This window comes from Bubalus bubalis, chromosome 2, assembly GCF_019923935.1.
Source record: "Bubalus bubalis isolate 160015118507 breed Murrah chromosome 2, NDDB_SH_1, whole genome shotgun sequence".
NCBI lineage: Eukaryota > Metazoa > Chordata > Mammalia > Artiodactyla > Bovidae > Bubalus > Bubalus bubalis.
Genome location: NC_059158.1, coordinates 174051260 through 174070628, shown reverse-complemented (window position 1 = coordinate 174070628; position 19369 = coordinate 174051260). Strand labels below are relative to the sequence as shown.

The 19369-nt window shown below is 55.6% G+C and overlaps 1 protein-coding gene across 6 annotated transcripts in view; it reads right to left on the bottom strand.

Annotated features, from left to right (window-relative positions):
• Positions 1–19334, bottom strand: part of COL16A1 (collagen type XVI alpha 1 chain) — a 56072-nt gene extending 36738 nt beyond the window's left edge. For 4 of the 6 annotated variants that reach the window (XM_025278545.3, XM_025278547.3, XM_025278550.3 and 1 more), the window contains exons 1-30: positions 19132–19334; positions 17504–17610; positions 15184–15258; positions 14959–15076; positions 13996–14119; positions 13416–13682; positions 12749–12829; positions 12451–12597; positions 11608–11661; positions 11279–11305; positions 10702–10737; positions 9644–9670; positions 8100–8162; positions 7787–7828; positions 7617–7661; positions 7485–7520; positions 7066–7128; positions 6444–6488; positions 6262–6357; positions 6054–6092; positions 5419–5463; positions 5255–5290; positions 4674–4784; positions 4235–4270; positions 3969–4004; positions 3783–3893; positions 3378–3422; positions 1498–1533; positions 1355–1399; positions 735–866 (exon numbers count right to left, since the gene is read on the bottom strand). In XM_025278545.3, the coding sequence (XP_025134330.3) occupies positions 735–866; positions 1355–1399; positions 1498–1533; positions 3378–3422; positions 3783–3893; positions 3969–4004; positions 4235–4270; positions 4674–4784; positions 5255–5290; positions 5419–5463; positions 6054–6092; positions 6262–6357; positions 6444–6488; positions 7066–7128; positions 7485–7520; positions 7617–7661; positions 7787–7828; positions 8100–8162; positions 9644–9670; positions 10702–10737; positions 11279–11305; positions 11608–11661; positions 12451–12597; positions 12749–12829; positions 13416–13682; positions 13996–14119; positions 14959–15076; positions 15184–15258; positions 17504–17576 (2091 nt within the window). In that variant the 5' untranslated portion in view covers positions 17577–17610; positions 19132–19334. The remainder of the gene's footprint in view (positions 1–734; positions 867–1354; positions 1400–1497; positions 1534–3377; positions 3423–3782; positions 3894–3968; positions 4005–4234; positions 4271–4673; positions 4785–5254; positions 5291–5418; positions 5464–6053; positions 6093–6261; positions 6358–6443; positions 6489–7065; positions 7129–7484; positions 7521–7616; positions 7662–7786; positions 7829–8099; positions 8163–9643; positions 9671–10701; positions 10738–11278; positions 11306–11607; positions 11662–12450; positions 12598–12748; positions 12830–13415; positions 13683–13995; positions 14120–14958; positions 15077–15183; positions 15259–17503; positions 17611–19131) is intronic. The other 2 variants (XM_025278546.3, XM_025278551.3) reach the window with 1 other exon arrangement.
• Positions 19335–19369: the final 35 nt, after the last annotated feature.

Sequence of the window (19369 nt, the reverse complement as noted above, 5' to 3'; positions counted from 1 at the left end):
AGACACCCTTAAGCGTCCGGCAGTGCGTTAGAGCCGAGGAAAAGACAACACACAAACAAACCAAAACCTCTGCTCTCCTTCTAGTCAGTTTGTGTAGATTAAGAAAAGAGCCCTGAGTCAGACTTCCTGCCTGGGTGACCCTGGCAAGCTACTTAACCTCTCTGTGCCTCAGTTTCTTTATCTATCAAATGGAGATGATAAAAAGAGCACAGCCTTCTATCCCACAGAGTCCTTGTGAGATTAGACAAGTCGATATATATGAAGCTGTGAACGGCCCATGATATGCACTCTGGTAGCATTCACTGCTATGAGTAAAGCAGCAACAATAATAATCGCCCCAGTGGTAATTTTCATTCTTTTTTTTGTAATTATCATTCTTGAATGCCTGTTGTGTGCCACCAATGCTTCACACACGTCGTTTCTAGACTTTACAGCAACACTATTTGTAGGAAACAGAGACACAGAGAAGGGAGGTAACTGGCTCAAGTCAAAGGGCTCGTAAAAGGCAGAGGTGGGCTTTGAACCCAGGTCTGTCTGGTCCCAGGTTGGTGGTCTTTCTGCACACTCAGCCATGCTATGTCCCAGGACGAAGGGCAGAGGTCCGTCAGGCCAGCTCCCTCTGGGGACAGACGCACTGGCCCTTCCACACTCCCACCTACCCCGCCACTGCACCAGGAGCCTAGAGACCCAGGCAGCCCTGCCTGTATCCCACCTCCACAGGCCCCAGAACTCACCTGTTTTCCTGGCAGACCGAAACCTGGAGGCCCGGGCTCCCCCTTCTCTCCGCGGGGCCCCGGCAAGGCCACCACGTGGCTGTCTTCATCCTGATGCTCGGTCAGGGCTCTGCATGGCTCACAAGGCTCCCCCTGCCAAGCAAGGACACAGGGTTGGGGGACCTCATCCCAGGCTTGGAATCTGGGGCTGGGAATGCAGCCGGGCCTGACCTAGCACCTGGACTGGGCAGGGGGGGTCTCTCAGGAGACATTGTAGAAAACCACATGAAAAAAGGAGGTGGGGGGGACTTCCCTCGTGGTCCAGTGGTTAAGATTTCACTTTCCAATGCAGGGATTTGAAGGTTTGATCCCTGGCTAGGGAGCTAAGAACCCATATGCCTCACAGCCAAAAAACCAAAACATCAAACAATATTGCAATAAATTCAATAAGGAATTTAAAAATGGATCATATTTAAAAAAAAAAAAGGAGGTGGGGCCAAGCCTCAGGAGTTCTGAACATCATGGTAAGGGATCCGATGTTACCCTCAGGCAGTGGGCAGCCTGGGAGGGTTTGAAGTCAAGCAGGAGGAGTGTGTTTGGGATGCTGGTCCTGGCTGCATGGGGAAGGTCTTCAGACTCACCTTCTCCCCTTTGATGCCTGTGGGTCCCGCAGGCCCTGGCGGCCCCTGTGTGATAAGAAGCCACGTGTGATGCCCGGCATCTGCCTGGGCCACTCCCACCTCGTCCTGCTCCCTCGAGCTGTTGGCATCCAAAGCTCACTTACCGGACTGCCGGCTGGCCCTACCTCCCCGAAATTACCCTGAGAGCAAAGCAGAGAACACAGGGTCAAAGTGGGGAGGCACACAAGTGTTAGGTCGTTCCAAAACCCCAAGCCACAAGAGTAGCCCCTGGGGACCCCTAACCACCCCCACTCCCATTTCCTGGCTAGGAAACTGAGACCCAGAAAGCGAAGGGATTTCCGCCAAGGTCCCCAGGGGAGACTGTGGCCAGCCTGTTTCTGTCCTCAGGCACAGGCCGCAGAATCCCAGACCCGCCCTCAGCCCTGGCCCAGCACACAAAGATCAGGAATTCGTTTATCCAACAGTCACTCGCTGGATGCCTGGACGTGCTGTGCACTAGGCAAGGTGCTGGTCAGTAGCAGTGAACAGCACAGACAAACACATCTGTGGCACTTATACCCTTGTGGGGGACACCTAGAATTTTTAAATAATTGTAACTGGATGGCCAGGAGTGCTATGAAGGGAGTAAGCAGGGTGGTGAGACAAAGTAGGCAGGGTAGGCCGTTTTAGACAGGATGGTCAGAGAACTGTTTATTATTATATGCTGACAATTATTGTCAGAAAGAGGAGACTAAGGCCCGGTCAATGAAAGAGCAGGGGGAGCAAGAGAGGAAAAACGCTCCAGACAGTGGGAGCCACAAGGACAAAATCTAAGAGGTGGGAACATTCTTGACATATTCCAGAAAGGAAGGAGGGCGGTACAGCTAAAGCACAGGAAATGCAGAGAGAAGAACCAGATGAAGCTGCAAAGGCGGGCAGGGCTGGGCATCCAGGGTCTTGCTAGGCACCGCCGGCCTTTGAGACAGTGTCCAGTCCCAGAAGGATTTTCAGCAGGGAAACAGTGTAACTTGAGAGCGTGTGTTTGTTTTAACAAAACCACAGTAGCTACTGGGTGAAAACGCTGAAGAGCTGCAGCGGCTGCAGGCAGGCGAGCTAGAGGGCTGCCACCTCCATCCAAGTCAGAGGCTGTGGGACCAAGACGATGTGCAGCCGTGGAGCTGAGCCAAGCCAGGGGAGAAGGAGGATTGGGAGAGACCTGTCAGAAGGAGATGAGGTGGAGACGGGTTTGGGGTTTGAGGAGGCTTGAAGAACTGGGTATATGCCATTTATGGAGATCAGAAGGGCTGGAAGAAGAAACAGGTGAGGGGGAGAGTGTAAAGCTCCATTTGAGAAATCTGACAAATGATCTGCCTGGTAGAGCGGAGTCTGAATGTATATTCCAGGGTTTCTCACACTTGAACCCTCGTACACCCAGCGAACCCCTCACAGGAATAGCTGCTTTATCAGTTCAGTGGTGTCATTTGTCTCCAACACAACCACAAATACATACATTTACAGGGCACTGAAATTGAGCAACCCAGCCCAGTAGCAAGACTGTAGGCGCTGGAGCCAGTTTCTCTGTGCTCAAATCCCAGGTCTGCACCCAAACACCCATGTGACTTCGGGCAATTTACTTGGTCTTTTTGGACCTCTGTTTCCTCATCCACAAAATGGGAAGAATGGAGTACCTACCCCATGAGGTTTTGGGAGGAGGAAACGAGTCAATACATCTATAAGCCTTTGGAATGCTACTTGGCACAAAGTAAGTAGTAAAGGAGGGCTGTTATTATTATTTTATGAAGGTACTCAATTTTTTGGATCATCAATAAATTAAAAATACAATACTAAAGGAACTCTCTTGGAGAACATGTGGGCTCTCAGAAATAAATTCTTTGACTCCAGTCTGCAAAACATTGATGAATTTATTTCTCTGTGGATTTAGTTTGGTCTCTTGTCTGTTGTCCCTATGCCCCACCCAGGGGCCCCCTCCCCTGCCTCCTTGTCAAGAAGATCCCAGTTTTCCTGACATCTAACCAGATCTCACCTTCTCTCCTTTCAGCCCTGTTGGCCCTGGGGCCCCAGCTTTCCCCTGAAAAAACAATCAAGTCACAGTCACTGCGTGCCCCCCACTCCCATCCCTCCAAGATTCCATGAGTCCCAGTGTCCACCCAGAAAGAGAAAGGCCAGCTCAGAACTACAAATCCCACAACCCCTCAGTGTTTGGACAACTACAGCTGTTACACAGATTGGCACTCAGAGGTTCTAAGAGGGAGTCCTGGGGAGACGCAGGGGTGAAGGGAGACACTGGGCTACAGGCCTGGGGCCCCTACCTCAGGGCGTCCCTCCTGGCCTCTGCCTTGCTTGAGACACTAGGCCTAAGGAGCCAGGGAGGCTACCAGTGTGGCAAAGATGGGCTGCCTTGGCCTGGCTGGGGGAAGCAGTGACTTACTGGAAGACCTGGCAAACCGAGGCCAGGAGGGCCCACGTCTCCTTTGGCCCCTGCAGAAGGCTGGAGATGCTGGGCCGCTACGGCAAAGCTGCAAGACGAGCAGGACTCCCCCTGGGGAAGGAAGAGAAGGGATCAGAAAGGCTCACAGTGATCAGAGGGGGGCAGCCAGGGGACGGGGTCCCTCACCTTCTCTCCTTTGAGGCCTTGGATGCCAGGGTCTCCCTGCAAGGAGAAGAGATTTATGGGCTGAGAGACTGGGTATGTTGGGGCACCCCAAATTTCCCAGCCATCTATGAGGACAGCAATGTCACATACCACAAACCCTTCAAACAGCCAGGAGTCCCAAGGGGTTCAAGGTCAGCATCCCAGAGTTGGGCTCATCAACCCACGTGACAGACAGACAGGAAAGAAGGCCAGGCTAACCTACCCCACTGGAAACTGCCTATACATACCCGATCACCTTTTTGTCCAACAGCTCCCAGACCCTCCTGAAAAAAAGCATCGGTGAGGGAGTGGAGCACACAGTCCAAGCCAGGACCCTAACCACCCCTGCCCACTCCTTTCTTCCACCCTCAACCAGCATCCAATCCCAGGAGGAGGGCACAGCCTCACTCACTATAACGGTTGGCTCCACCCCAGCATGCCCAAAAGGCATCTTAAGCCTTGGCTTAAAGAACCCTCTTTGGTTGCTATGGAGACCTGGGGCAGCCTTCTAGCCCAGCCCTAAACTCTATGGTTCAGTCCCCACCCCCATGGAACTAAGATCCTAGACTCTCTGCTCACGAGGTCTCTATGGCCATGAGAAGTTTCCAGCCCCTCTGCCCAACTCCTCTCCATGATTATGCCCCCAGGCTTTTTGATGGAGTCCCGCAGGCCACCCTAGGCACTCACCCTGGCTGGTGCAGGATCACCTGGTTCTCCCTTGGGTCCTGGCTTTCCAGGGAGCCCCACAAAGTTCTGGAACCCTTCAGGCAGTGTTGGGCACACTTCACAGGGGTCACCCTAGCAGAAGGGAAAGACCATGAGTGGACAGGGTGGGGCTGAAACCCTGGGGAAGACAAGGGGTGAGCCAGGGCAAAGTGGGCAGCAGGAACACTAGGGGGGTAGAGGGTGCTTTCTGTTCACCTGACTCATTCACTCAGAGTACAATCCCTGGACATCAAAAACTACCTCCTCACAACAAGCCATAAGAAATCATTGTGTCCCATTTAGGGGTGTGGAAACTTGGGCAAAAAAGAGAAGCTAACTGACTTGTCATATTCATGTATGTGGCGGAGGTGGGATTTGAACCTGGCTATGTAACTCCAAAGCCAGGCCCTTTATTTAGTAGTCAAAGGCACGCCATTGGATCAAAGGAGGAGTGGGGGTCCCCCAAGGAAGGTCTCAGGTTCAGCACCCTTGATGCTCACCGTCCCTTCAGAGATAGGCTTGCCCTCCCACCCCACCCCGGCGCAACCAGGCCTGGGACTCACCTTCTCTCCCTTCAGCCCGGGCACCCCTGGTTTGCCCTGTTGGAGAAGCAGCAGGCGTTAGCCGTGGCAGAGAGGGCCGGAGGACAGAACCCCCCTCCCTCTGGAGGCCTTGGTAGAGGAGGTCTGGGCATGGTGGGCAGCCGTGCTCCCACTGGGCCACTCACAGGTTTCCCGCCAGGACCTTCCTTTCCAGGCACCCCGGAGCTGCCCTGCGGTCAGAAGAAGGGTTAAGGGGAAGGGTGCTGGCCGTGGCCTCAGCCCATCCACTCCTTCACCCTCCAGTCCCCTCTGGATGGCAGGACAATCTTGCCAAATCTCTTGTCTCCTCTTGGTCAGTTTTGTCAACACTCCCTTCCTGTTGCCTGTCCTTCTCCGTGTCTAACCCGAGTCCTTCTGCTTGCACAGGAAGGGGGATCACGAGGCCTCTGTGTGTCCCTGCCCCAGGGCATCAGGTTGGGTGGTGACCTGGGTGAGCCCAGAGGAACCACAGGAGACAGACATTTCCAGGCCTCCTGCTCTTCAAGGCACAAGGCCCTCACGTGAGTTTGGGCCCTCCAGTTGGACCACTGTGGTCATTAACCAGATACTTAGGCCTGTGAACCCAGGCCAAGGCCTTCACGTCAGCAAGCACTGGCATGGGGACACCGCCCACTGAGGGGCCCAGCCCCCTAGCCCCTTCCCCAACCTGCCCACTGCCTCCCTCCTGCTGCCCCCGGCCCCATTTTCCTCTCTCCTTTCACCAAGTAGGGGGTTCCTGCAGGGGGTTCCCACATGGGCCCCCACTCTTGTCCATGCTTACCTTGTCTCCCTTGGGGCCTGGAGGGCCACCTGGGTCCCCCTGAGGGCAGAAACAGGGTGGGTCAGCCAGGGGCCTTCCATTACAGTGAGGTCCACTCTGGCCCTTTCCCCCAGCCTGGCCCCCTAGGACCCAGCCCCACCTCCCCTCCGGCTGGGAGGAAGAAGGGTCTCTGAGGGGAAAACGGGCAGGAGGAGCAAGGGGTACTCACCGGGGTCCCCGGAAGTCCTATGCCAGGGGGCCCAGGGAGGCCTGGGGGCCCGGGCTCTCCTGCCAGCCCCTCAGGCCCAACAAAGCCAGGGTCTCCCTAGTACAGACATAAGGTGGATGTGAGAGAACCACCACCTCTGAGCTCCCCGACCTGCTCCTCCCCATCAGACAGCCACAGCTCACCTTCTGCCCTTTGGGCCCTATGACACAGATTTCTCCTGGCCGGCCCTGTGGGCGGGGGGAGGCTGTGAGAATGGCTGAGGCCTGGCACCTCCCAGGACAGCAGCCCCACTGGGACGTAGAAATGCCCACCCTCGCTGCCCTGTCCCAAAGCCAGACTCCACCCAGTGCCCCAAGGACATCAGATGTCAACTCAGGGCTTAGAGGTCAGGGGCTCCTGGACTGGGAGTCATGTTGCGCTAAGTCGCTTCAGGTGTGTCTGACTCTGCGACCCCATGGACTGCAGCCCACCAGGCTCCTCTGTCCATGAGATTCTCCAGGTAAGAATACTGCAGTGGGTTGCCACGCCCTGCTCCAGGGAATCTTTCCCAGCCAGGGATCAAACCTGCATCTCTTACATCTCTTGCATTGACAGGCAGGTTCTTTACCCTTAGCACCACCTGGGAAGCTGGGAGTCAGTCAGGCCCTTTTCTGCCCCCTCCTGGGGCACAGCCCTCCCCTCCCTGGGTCTCCATTCTGTCTGAACAAGGGCAGTGGGTTGGATTCCCAAGGTTACAGTTCGCCACTTCAAGACCACGTGCTGAGGGACGTGGGTTTTGTGGGGGGAAGGGTCCCAGCACCGTACATCTCGGCCTGGCTTTCCTGGCGAGCCCTTCACGCCTCCATCTCCCTTCTCGCCTTTCTGGCCCTGAAAGAGGAAGAGGCAGAGTGACGGGGGCTGAGAGAAGGGGCTGGAAGAACCAGGACAGCTTCATCTGCTCCCTAGAGCCAGTCTCAGCCTCCCCAGAGATTAACTGGCTTCACAGGAGGGTAGACAACCGAAAGAACTGCCCAACCAGCCAGGCCACTCACTCAGGGTGTCTGTGGCTTTTCCCTCCTGGTTTTGGTGGACAAGGCAGGATGACTGGGAGGGTTGGGGGGGTGCCACCCACTCTGGGCCCAATGACGTCATCCTCTAGGATGACTTTGGACCCCTCCCTCTTCCTGTCTGTAGGGTTCGCAGACCTCCCTGGTACCCATCCCCTCAGAATCCAGGCCCATTACCTTCTGGCCTGTGGAGCCGGGGAGTCCTGAGGGTCCCTGAGATGAGAAGGGGACACACAAGAGAGGTGAGGAAAGGATGGGGAGACTGGCCACGACCCTGCTGCCCTGCCCTGGCCCTGGTCGCATACTCACCAAGGCTCCCGACTCCCCCTTCTCTCCCTTCAGGCCTTCTGCACACTGAGCAGGGAGATAAGGTGTTGAGAGGGGCCCAGGGTCACCCCCAGGGCTCAGAGGGCACAGCCCCCTTCCCCAGGAGTCACCCACATATTGGCCCTAAAGCAGGCCTCTCCTCAAGGTCTTACCTGAAGCGGGGCATCCGGGGAGATTCTAACACAGTCATTGCCCTAGAAGTAGGGAGCAAGGAATCAGCCTCCTAGGGGAGCCACCCTAGACCTATTTTGAGAAGGAAGGGCCCAGGAATCCCATCGTCCCAGGTGCCCCTAGAAAATAGAGGTTTCTACACACTAACCCCTAGAAAGACCCTGGCCCTCCTCCTCTATTTAGACCAGGCTGCAGAGTTCCAGATAAGATGATGGGATGATGATGGCTCACATTCCAGACCAACCCCAGGGCACACTGGGAAGATCCTGCTGTGGTCATGGATGGAGCACTTACCCGGGCTCCCTTCTCTCCCTTGGGTCCTGATGGACCAGGCAGGCCCCGCTCACCTTTCCCTCCCTGTGGATGAGACCAAGACAAGGGCTGGGACCAGAGAAGCACATGAGAGCCTTGAAGAAGCTCTCCTCAGTCTGATCTTTTCCATGCATCCACCACACACGGGTGTGTAAATGAGCACAGCCCTACCCCAACCCCCACCACCACGCACACAGCATATGGATCCCATACGCATTCATCCGCCTGTCCCTCCCACCCCAAAAGGCTATATTTGGTAAATCTATAGTCTCACGCAGAAAGCATCTCTTCCCCACACCCCTTTCCAAGCATGCTAGCTCACACCCAGGGGCTTAGGGACACACGTGCTTGGACACACATATGTGGAATGGCAGACACCCATAACGGTGAGTGTCAGGCTGCCCAAGTTCAAATCCTACCTCCACACCTTATAAGTACATGCCTTAGGACAAGTCATGCGACTTGTTTGAACCTCAGTTTCTTCATCAAGAAAATGGGATTCATGTCAGCAACTACCTCAAGGGGCCAAGGGGCTGTAATGCGGAAGAAATGTAACCCTGCAGGTAAACTCCTCAGTGCCACTTAGCACGCACACGGAGGTGGCCCCAAGAATAACATTATTTATTCATGGGCACATCCAAGAGTACAATCTCACATTTGCACATGCTGCCTAGCCCATCACCCACAGTTCTATGGTCTTGTCAGGCCCCCAGGTATATGGGTTCATCCCCTGCACATGCAAACACGTGTCCAGAAATGCACAGTCACACACACACACACACACACACACACACACACAAAAGCACACCAGTCACACATGCAGGCATAGCTGGCCCTGAAATAAAATAAGAGTACCTATGCCTGAGGCGGTTTAAGAAGGTCATACTGCCAATGGGCAGCCCAGGGCCTGACACACAATAGACCCTTGCTGCTGCTGCTAAGTCACTTCAGTCGTGTCCGACTCTGTGCGACCCCAGAGACGGCAGCCCACCAGGCTCCCCCGTCCCTGGGATTCTCCAGGCAAGAACACTGGAGTGGGTTGCCATTTCCTTCTCCACAGACCCTTAGATACGTGCAGTTTTTTACATCTTTAGATTCACACACCCACTACTTTCTCTAACAAACACACACACACGCAAACATACATCTATCAACCCCACCCTTATGCAGACTTGGGTGCATGCATGCATGCTAAGTCACTTCAGTCATGTCCAACTCTGTGAGACCTAGAGGTAGGGAGCTGAAGCCTGTAGGACTGTAGCCCACCAGGATCCTCTGTCCATGGGATTCTCCAGGCAAGAACACTGGAGTGGGTTGACATGCCTCCCTCCAGGGGATCTTCCCGACATGCATCTCTTGCATCTCCTGCATTGGCAGGTGGGTTCTTTACCACTAGCGCCACCTGGGAAGCCCAGGCAGGCTTGGGTAGCCCTGATATAAACACACAACCAGGAGGCCACATGCCATGAGATGGGCTGGCACCACTGAAGAGGGCAGGGGTGTCCTATTCTCCATCTGGGACTCACCTGGGGGCCAGAAGGACCAATCGTGACCTGAAAGGACAGAGGAGAGAGGACATAATCATCTTAGGGAGGAAGGGGAAACCAGGGGCCCAGAGAGGGCAAGCAGTTTAGTCAGGGCCACACAGGAGTGGCTGAGCCAACATCCTGGATCCCAGCCCCTGCTGTGCCTCCCAGGCCAACCAGCATGCTGATTTTATATACTAAAGCTGTCAAACTTACAGAGGGGTTTGACCTATCTTCTCTAACCTGCCTGGCTTTGGCTAGCTCCACCCCCTAGTTGCTAGGATAACTTGGCTGCTCAGTTGCCATGGTAACCCCGGCATATCTGGGGATGATCAGCCTTACTGGATTTGGTGGGGGACAGGATGGAAAAAGGGCGGGCAGCAGAGGGGTACTTCCTGACATCCCCAAAGGCCAGGGGCTTAGAGCTGAGGGGAGAGAGGGTTGTGTCCTTTGTGGATCAATGCAGAATGTCAACTCAGAATGTCAGGCTGTGGGAAAGTGGTGACTCATACTGCCCACGGAAGAGGCACAGTTGGGTACCAGCTGGGCTCACAGTGAGCCCCTTTCCCTTGTTCTTCTGGCCCCCCAGAGGGAGAATGGGCCAGGACCACCCGGAGAGGGATTAGAGGGGAAGCCCTGAGTCAACATGTGGCTTGGGGGGCCATGCTGGGCTGTGTCACCCTGAGCCAGCCCTTCCCCTTCTCTGTCTCTAGAATGACATGGGAAGCCTTCCAAGCAAAGCAGGCCTGAGTCCCTGTGGGGAGTGCCGGGATCAGTACTGAGGCCCTGATCCTGCAGGCTGCCACCCCATTCCCCTCCTACCCTGGAGCCCAGTGCATTGCCTAGATCACAGAGCATGAGACTTCTTTCCATGAGGCCCTGGCCTGGTGGGGCTGGGGGTGAGGGTCAAGCCCAGCTCTGGGGGATGGGTGGGCAGAGAGTGTGAAAGTACACAAAGACCCCCTTGTCCTGAACCAAGAAGTTACCAAGCCAACCTCCAGGCAGTGCCCACTCCCAGCCTCCTCCCGCCCCACCCAGCACATTCTCTCTTCACTCACGTTGCTCTCTTGGGCACCATGGACACAGGGTGGGCACTGAAAGGGAAGAATGGACCTGGAGGTCAGGTCTGAGAGCCTAGGGCCAGCCTCCTGCACCCCACTGGCCCCCATACACACACCAAGTACACAGGTGTCTGGGTGGAGTTAAGGAGCATAAAGATCGAAATCCCATCAAATAGGCTGTGTCCCCCAACTCCCACCAACCCAGAGCCAAGCCAGTTCTCAGATGAGGAAACTGAAGCCCAGGGAGGACCAGCAGCGAGACCTGGATCACACAGCATATGGAGCAGAGTAAGGCCCCCAAATCTGGGGTCCCATGGGCAAGGCCTGGGCTCTCCCCAAAATGCACATGGCCATTTGCTGCCCACTCAACAGGGGTGTCCAGGGCTAAACAGCCACCTCCTAAGGAGAAGCAGCAGGCAGACAGAGCCCAGCATCAGGTCCCCAAGGAATGCTGGGAGCTCTGTGGCCATCCCACCCCAGGCCCAGCCTCCAGGGCCCCAAAGCCTTGTCCAAAGGGCTCAGGCTGGCACCCTTCCAACCAAGCTCTTTTCTCCAGTCTAGATGGGAGGCTTACCTCATCGGCTGCTGTCTCCTGGTGGGCCTGGGAAGAGGAGGGGGGCATAAGAATGGGCGGGGAATGGAGAGGACAAAGCGCGGCTTCCAACACCCCTACTCAAGAACAACCAGGAGCGGGTGCCCTACACAGAGCCAGGTACTTTTCTGTCTCTCCCCCTTCATCTTTCCTTCTCAGAGCTGGCATCTTCAAGTCCTAAGCTCTGTCCAAGAGTGGGGGCAGGTGGGAAGAGCGTGGGCAGAGAGAGTCTCTTACTCAAGGGGTTTACAGAGGACACGGAGGGCAGACTGAGGACGCCGTGGGCTCCTCCGCCCACCGCCTGTCTCTACCTTTGCTCCTCTTTCTGGCTTCTGGCTGATTCTTCCTGACAGCTGGGCATCCACCTGAGCAGAAAGAATAAGGGCCAAGTCTTGAGAAGGAGACAGTTCTGGGGGCCCCTAGGCAGGGGCATGGACCCCAGGGACCCCCTCAGCCTGATATCTGGCAGCTCCCAGGGTATCGAGAGCCTGCTCAGACCCCTGGCACCCCCACAGTCCACCCCCCTTCTTTTCCCCCCACCCACGTGATGTCGGAGAAAACAAGACTATGAATCAATGGGATCCTGTGTTCCTGGAGCCAAAGGCTGGGCAAGATGCCTGGTGGGCAGGGAGGCTGCAGGGCCAGGGGTGGGGCTACGGGAGGAACTGGGTTTCCCTGCCACCCCCTAAAGAATCTGGGAGCAGGCAGGGCAGCTGGCCATGGTGCTGGGCATGGAACCAGTCTGGCATTGGCCCGGGTTGAGCCCAGAAGAATGAGTGAGCCCCAAGACAAGCAGTGTGGCGCCTGGCCTCTGATCCTAGGTATCTGTGTCCTGGAGAAAATGCCTTTGGGTGCCAGCCTGATCCTTCCCTCACCAGGGTCTGGGATGGTACCAGTGAAGTTCTGGTTAGTGCCAGAGTTCGATAGGCACAGTTCTCAATGCCAGCAAGCAGGCAGGCATAGGGTCATACAGTGGGCTGTCTCTCTGCCTCTCGGAATCCAGTAGGGGTAGGAAGCAAATAGGCAGGGCTTCCAGTGCCCTCCCTGCCCCAGCGCATGTGACCAACTGACCCTGGGGGCAGGCTGTAGTCAGATCGGGGGAGGGACAGGACCACTCGAGCCTGTGCCCATGTCTGCCTGCCCTGGCCACCCACCTTGCTGTTCTGGGGCTCCTCCAGGCAGAAGCAGCGGGTGTAGACCTTGCCCTCAGTCTGTGGATTGATCTCGATGAGCTCATTGTTCTGGGTGTCCCGGCGGGCCTTGGAGGTCTCTGGGGGACACTGTCCAGTGTGGGGGAAGGGCTGGGGTCAATACAGAAGATCGAGCCCCCCTTAACACACTCAGCATCCTAAGATGTCTAGGCATCCCCTTCCTGGCCCTTCTCCTCCAGCACACTGTGCCCCAGGGCAGTGCCCCAGCCTCTCCCAGCTGGGCTGGGTCCAGGCCACTCACCCCTCCTAGTAAAATCTCACAGCAGCCCTCCTCCAGCACGAGCTCTGGGTCACAGTAGATGTGTGCCTGCTGAAGGTCAAACTGCAGGGAACACACAAGTGTCACTTCATTTTAGCAAACAGCTCTGTGTCCTGGTCCCCAAGGAGGCACAGAGATGGCTCCATCCCAGGGTTTGCCCTCAGAGGCTTTCCAGTCTGGCCTGGGAGATCATCAAGAATATAGTCACAAAATACAAAGCAAAACCATACACCCAAGATAGAGGGAGAGGCGGGAGAAACGTTCACTTTGGCCAGAGGAAGCAGGGAAGAGGAGGTTCCATTCAAGCTAAGCCGTGAGGACCAGTAGGTATTCAGCAGGTAGGTTTCAAGGACAAGCATTCCAGGTGAGGTAACAGCATAGGCAAAGGCTAGAGGTGTGAAAGTATTAGGTGAGATGGATGGCCGGCATGGGATCAACCAGAGCCAAGGAGCATGGACAGACAGAGCAGAAGGTGATGCTGCAGACATTTTAGGGCCCAGGTCATGAAAGGTCTTGAATGCCAGGCTGCACCTGGAGGTCAATGGGGAAGCATAAGGGGGTTCTGAGCCTTGGTGAGATACAGGTTCTGGGGAGCCCACTCAGGCTGCCAGAAAGTGGGAGCAGAGTCCAAGCCCGACCTAGCACTCACCGAGACAGGTTTGCCCTGCTCAGCATCTAAGCCCAGAAAGACATGGCCCACAGGCTGTATGGATCGCCGGGGCCCTAGAGGCTGGGAGGAGGCTGACATGCAGTCCACGTGCACGGAGGCCACTCGTTCAACCACGCTCAGCACCAGCTTATGCCAACGCAGGTCGAAGAGCTGGGGCACCGAGAAGATGCAGGACACAAAGTCACCATCTTGGCCCCGGGTCCTTAACTCCAGGCTCTGCTCTTGACTGTTGACTTCCAGGGAAATCTGTGTGGAGAGGGGGAAAGGCAGGGACAGAGAATCAGAGCCCTGTGAGCCACAGCCTGACAAAGGTAAGGGCTCTCCCGCTCATTTCACAAGAGGGGAAACTTAGCCCACAAAGCAAGGAAAGCTGGCTGGGGTCACTGAGAAATACCTTCCAACAGAAAGGGATAGGTGGGCTGCGGGTGGCCTCAAGGGTGGGCACTGGGGTGGAGCAGGGAGGCTCCAGAATCACAAGCTGGGACAGAAGCTGGGCTGGACTGGTACCACTTGATACCCAAGAGCAACGGGGGTGGAGCAAGCGGGGCGCCAGGCTCACCTGCGGGTACCCGTCTCCATCGGTCACTTGAAACAAATACCACGTGTTCTGGTGGGTGTGTTTCTTCATCAATAGTGTCAGCACCAGGGCAAACTCACTGGGGAGGCCCCGAGGGAACACGCGTCTGGGGGTAGAACAGGGAGGGTACCCTGAGGCTCAGGTAAGAGACCGTCTGTTGCCCACCCTGGGCCCTCAGCACTGTTGAACCTACACGAGACACACATAGGCACATAACGTTCCATGGACACACATATACATATACACACCCATTCATTCTACAGACATTTCTTGAGGGCCTACTATGCATCAGGGGTGGTCTGGTTGCTGCAGGTAACAGGTGAAAAGACAGAGAAGAGGCCTGTCCTCAGGCAGCCTGCAAGTGTGATGGGATGATGGGGGAGGTAAGGCCATAAACAGAGTCCTCAGAATGACTGTTTCGCTCTTTCTCGAGGATTCCAAGGAAACCAGATGCCATGGGGAACATGACCAGGCCTGGGGGAAGGGAAGAGATACTGAAAAAAGATGACTGGATTGAGCATGACTAGAGAATCAGGAAAGAAAGAGGAACATTCTGGAAGATGAGGCTGGAGAGGTAAGCAGAGGCCAGAACACTCAGGAACTTGTAGGAGCTTGAACTTGACACGCATCAACGCATGTGAACACACACACACAAACACACCCAACTCTTTCAGGCTCCCTCCTCCATCCTGAGGTCCTCATAGTGCCCATGGGATGCAGACCTGTCCTCACCTACTGCTAGCCAGAGATGGGGAAAGGACAGAGGGTGGGCCTGCCAGTCCCCTTGCTGCCTGCCCTGCCAGGCCCAGGAGTGGGACCAGGCTGACTCCTGGCAAGGAGAGAGATAAATGACCCACAGGTCCCCCCTGAAATTAAACTCCACATCCAGAGTTGCTGGGGAGTGTGGCTGAGACTGGTTCCCAGTGGCCACATTGGGGCCTTTACCGCGTGGGCTGGGTGACTGAGACTGCTCCCAGTCGCAAGATGAATGGTCCCTTGGGATTTCGGATCTTCTTGATAGCAGACGTCTTCATGAGGCTGAGTCGGTGGATGAGATTGAAGCCTTTAGGGGAGACACCAGATGACGAGCTCAGCTGGGCAGGTGAGTGGGGTACAGGCCACTCCAGGAAGATGGCGGAGGGGGGACAACAGGCTGAGCTGGGCGCTCACCAGTCACGTTGGTCGATAAGTCACTTTTGTGTTCCAACTTGAGTCCTTCTTGCTGAGAAGGTGGGCACTGCTCCCCTGCAAAAGAATTGGCAGTGGGGGCATCTGGAGGGGGTCAGGCTGAGGTGGCATAGTTCTTGGGGAACCTGGGACAGAGCCAGTTCATGTTCCCCACTCTGGATCTTCAGCCAGGCTCTGCCTTGGGCTCCTTTCAGCTTTTGCCTTCTGACCCTGGTGGTGACTCAGTCGGTAAAGAGTCTGCCTGCAATGCAGGAGACCCGGGTTCGATCCCTAGGTCAGGAAGATCCCCTGGAGAAGGAAATGGCAACCTACTCCAGTATTCTTTCCTGGGAAACCCCATGGACAGAGGAGCCTGCCAAGGTCGCAAGATTCAGACATGACATAGCGACTAATCCTACCTACCCATCCTGGGAGTCAGGGCACAGATGGGAAGACTGAGGCCTGGCCTAAGGCTACTAAGTGAGTTCATAGCTGAGCAAGATCTCCTAGAACCCAGATCTCTCCTAGAGCCCCAAGACAGGGGCCAGGCTGCTTTCATTCTAGAGAATGAAATAAATTCTAGACAGCTCACATATCCCACGACACACACCTGAGTGGGGGACAAAGGAGCACTTCAAGGGCAAGGAGATGTCAGATCCGTGCACACTGTGTTATATATCTATGCACACGCGGGTCTACACATGTGTGAGTTGTAGATGCCTGTGCAACCAGGGATGCCATGTGCTCCCAACAATGGGTGGGGTTCCGCTCCGCAGCCAAAACAAAGCAGGCCAGACACAAGTCTGAGTTAACAGACTGACTTTTCACCTGGATAGCCACCTTATGAAACTGTGAGGAGAGACTGAGGGCCTGAGTAGACCACAAGCTCAAGGGAACCACCAGAGCCTTAGGGCTCCAGACAGGATATATGAAGAGGGTAGAGGCTCCTGCAGAAGGGGATAGCTTATTCAGGTCTCCAAAACCTTAAAGGGATCTGGTAGGTAGCCATGGGCCTGCCTCTTCTCTAGGGCTGATTGAACTGAAGTTTTGAGAGAGGTACTACAACAGAAGAGATAGAGGCTAGAATTTTTAAAAAGAGAGAGCTTTTTCATCAATGCAGATAGGGTAGCTGGGACAAGGCAATGGAAATAGCTCCTAGAAGCTGGGACACTGGACTCCTTGGATCCCTGGCTAGAATAAGGCATCCTGGATCCCTAGGCTCAGTGACCAACCCCCCTCCCCGAATCCTTCTGCCCCCAGGTTTGGCCAGAAAAACTATCACCGTCTTTAGTATCAGCAGCAGCAAGGGGTGACTCACCCCCTGGCAATGGGCCCAAATTCCTTACAGATGTTGAAATTTTCTGCCTCAATCCCCAGGGGACCCGGTGAGGGAGAGGAGAGTAAAGCATATGTGGGAACATGTGAATACACATATGTAGACACACAGCCCACAGGCTGCCACATATACCCTCTCACATCTGTCCCTGGGTTTTTCTGCCTCTTTTGGCTGTATTGGGGGTTCTAGGAGTTCTATTTCTGCTCAACTACACAGCCAGAGGGCACCCAGCAGGGCAGGGCAAGCTGCCCGGTCAACTTCCTCTGGCTTTGGGCCCTGGAAAGCTACACCCTTCTGTCTTACCCAGTGTCTGGGCCTTGAGGCAGGCCCTTTATCCAAGATTGCCAGGGAGGAGGAGGAGCTTGTGGGCTGGAGGATGGATCCTCCACATGGAAAGGACTGGAGAGTCCTGGCCTGTCTGCAAGGAGAGCTTGCTGCCGGCTCCTCCCCACCATGCTGGCCTCACCAGACCTTGGGGCACAGGTTGGGTTTATGTATTGGGGAGGGGGGTTCTTCTCACACACAGAGACATAGGAGTATGTACAGAAGCACAGAGCAGCTCTGAGATGTAAAAACAGAGAGGCCCAGAGACACACAGATACATAGACAGAAACACGCACACTCTCTAGCTCAGCAGTCTCCCAACTTTTTCGGCACCAGGCACCAGTGTCATGGAAGACAATTTTTCCAAGGACCGGGGTCCGAGAGGGATGGTTTCAGGACGATTACATTTACTGTGTACTTTATTTCTATTATTGTTACATCACCTCCACCTCAGATCATTAGGTGTTAGATCCTGGAGGTCAGGAACCCCTGCTCTAGCTCGCCTCACGCTGGCTCATGTGTGCAAACAGCTCAGGCCACCCTGAGCCCAGCCTCTGGACTCTCCTATAAATGCCCACTTTACTGAGGGCCATGGTCACATACCTGCATAGGACCCCACACCTCAGAGAGCCAGTGGCAGGCCTATGGCACTCCGATCCTTACCTGCATCTGCTCCATGGCTGTAGGTAACACATAGACTGAGCAGCCACAAGCCAGGAGCCCAAGATGCCCACATTCTGGTCCAGAGAAGTCGACTGCAGCCACAGGACCTGAAACCATAGGGAGGGGGAAGGTGGATTCCAGAGCTCATAGAGAACAATTTCTCACATGGGCAAGCAGCAGTCAGCCCGTGGGGCCCAGGCGTTGGTCCTGGGGTGGCAGGAGGTCTGACCAGGCATCAGTCCCTCTCAGAGGCCCAACCACAGGCCTTGGGCTAGGATTTGGGCCACGGTGATATTCAAAATATTTAACCACCGGTATGGCACGGACACCCAGCAGCCAGCACAGAATGCTGGCTGGAGCAGTGAAACCAGGTCCAGGCAGCATCGGGCTGTGCTAGTGGACAGTTGCTGGACTGAAGAGAGATCGAGAGGGTCCTAAAAGGTTTGAAGCAGAGGCTATTTGCCAAGACGCTTGGAAGTATTTCAATATTTTATCAACCTGTGCACTGTATAGGTATATGCTAATCTGGTACCTGGCTAGCTGCACCCAGCTCAGCCAGCCGGCCCTTTCTGGCACACACAAGGGGCTGACAACTGAGCTGAGTCTCCTAGAGGCATCACAGGGGCCAAGGAAGCTTCCCTCATGGGTGCAGTGGGCAGGAGAGCAGGTCACCGGGCTCAGGACCTTGTTGCCAATCTCCCCTGCTGATGGATGCTCGTCTTTTAGTTTTATTAAACCCTGATGGATGGGCCCAGATAAATCAATGCGGGCTCAGCAAGCAGCCAGGCGAGCCATACATCATCTGGCCTCCCCTGAGACAGGCAGCGCGCGCGTGCGCACACAGTCATGATACACACAGATATACAGGCATATATACACACAGGCATATTTGTGCACTGTGTGCACACAAGCCTACCTACACACAGGCAAGCTCACAGAGACGTGTGTTCAGGGGCCACCCAGACACACCAGCTTGTACCCATACACGTGCACACAGGCAGGCGATGACTACCCTTCCTATAGGCCCTCCTGTTGGGAAGTTCTTATGCAAGTCTGACCTCATTCTCTCCAGCTGTAAAGGAATTCTGTTTCCCCCTCCCTCAGTTCTGGATGGGGAAGAGAGCAGGAAGGACCCCTCGCCTCCATATATTTGGAGATAGGACCCCAATCTCCCTCTTCTTGAGGCAGAACTGTTCCCACCCCCTACTCATCCCCCCCCCCCCCCGTTCTTCCGGTATGCACCTCCTATCCCTCCAACCCTCTCCTGACCTCCCCCTCCTGCCAGTCAGTGGAAGGACCGTCAGCTGTGAGAGGCGTATGAGTGCATGTGGAGGCGTGAACTTCCATGCGCTCCCTGTCCCCTTCCCGCTCCTGACCTCTGGCCTCCACTCACCTAGCCCCAGCCAGAGCAGGGCACTATAGACATAGGAGAGATGCTTCCGCGAGGAAACGATCCCATCCCAATAGGAAGGCACAGACTTGGGGGCAGGGAGAGTCAGAACTGCCATGGAGGTAAGAGCTTATCCGGCTAGAAAGAAGAGGACTGAAGTTCTGAGATGGAACGCCTTTTGCCCCAGGTCACACAGCAAGCCCAGAGCCGGGAGGCAACCCCCTCCACCCTCACTTACCGTAGCTGGGGTTCGCCTCCACCTTAATCCAGGCAGCCCAATGCAGCCAACCCCAGAAAGCAGGGCCTGGGTTCCTCAGCCCGCTGGAAGGTCCTGGATCACTTCTGGCCGGCTTCGGGGACCCCAAGTTCCCGGGTCCCGAGGCTTTGGGGGCTAAAGACTGTCCCGCTCGCGCGCCCGCGCGCGCGACTGCCGGGGACTGCCGGCTACTCCGGGTGGGGGAATAGGGGGCGGCTCC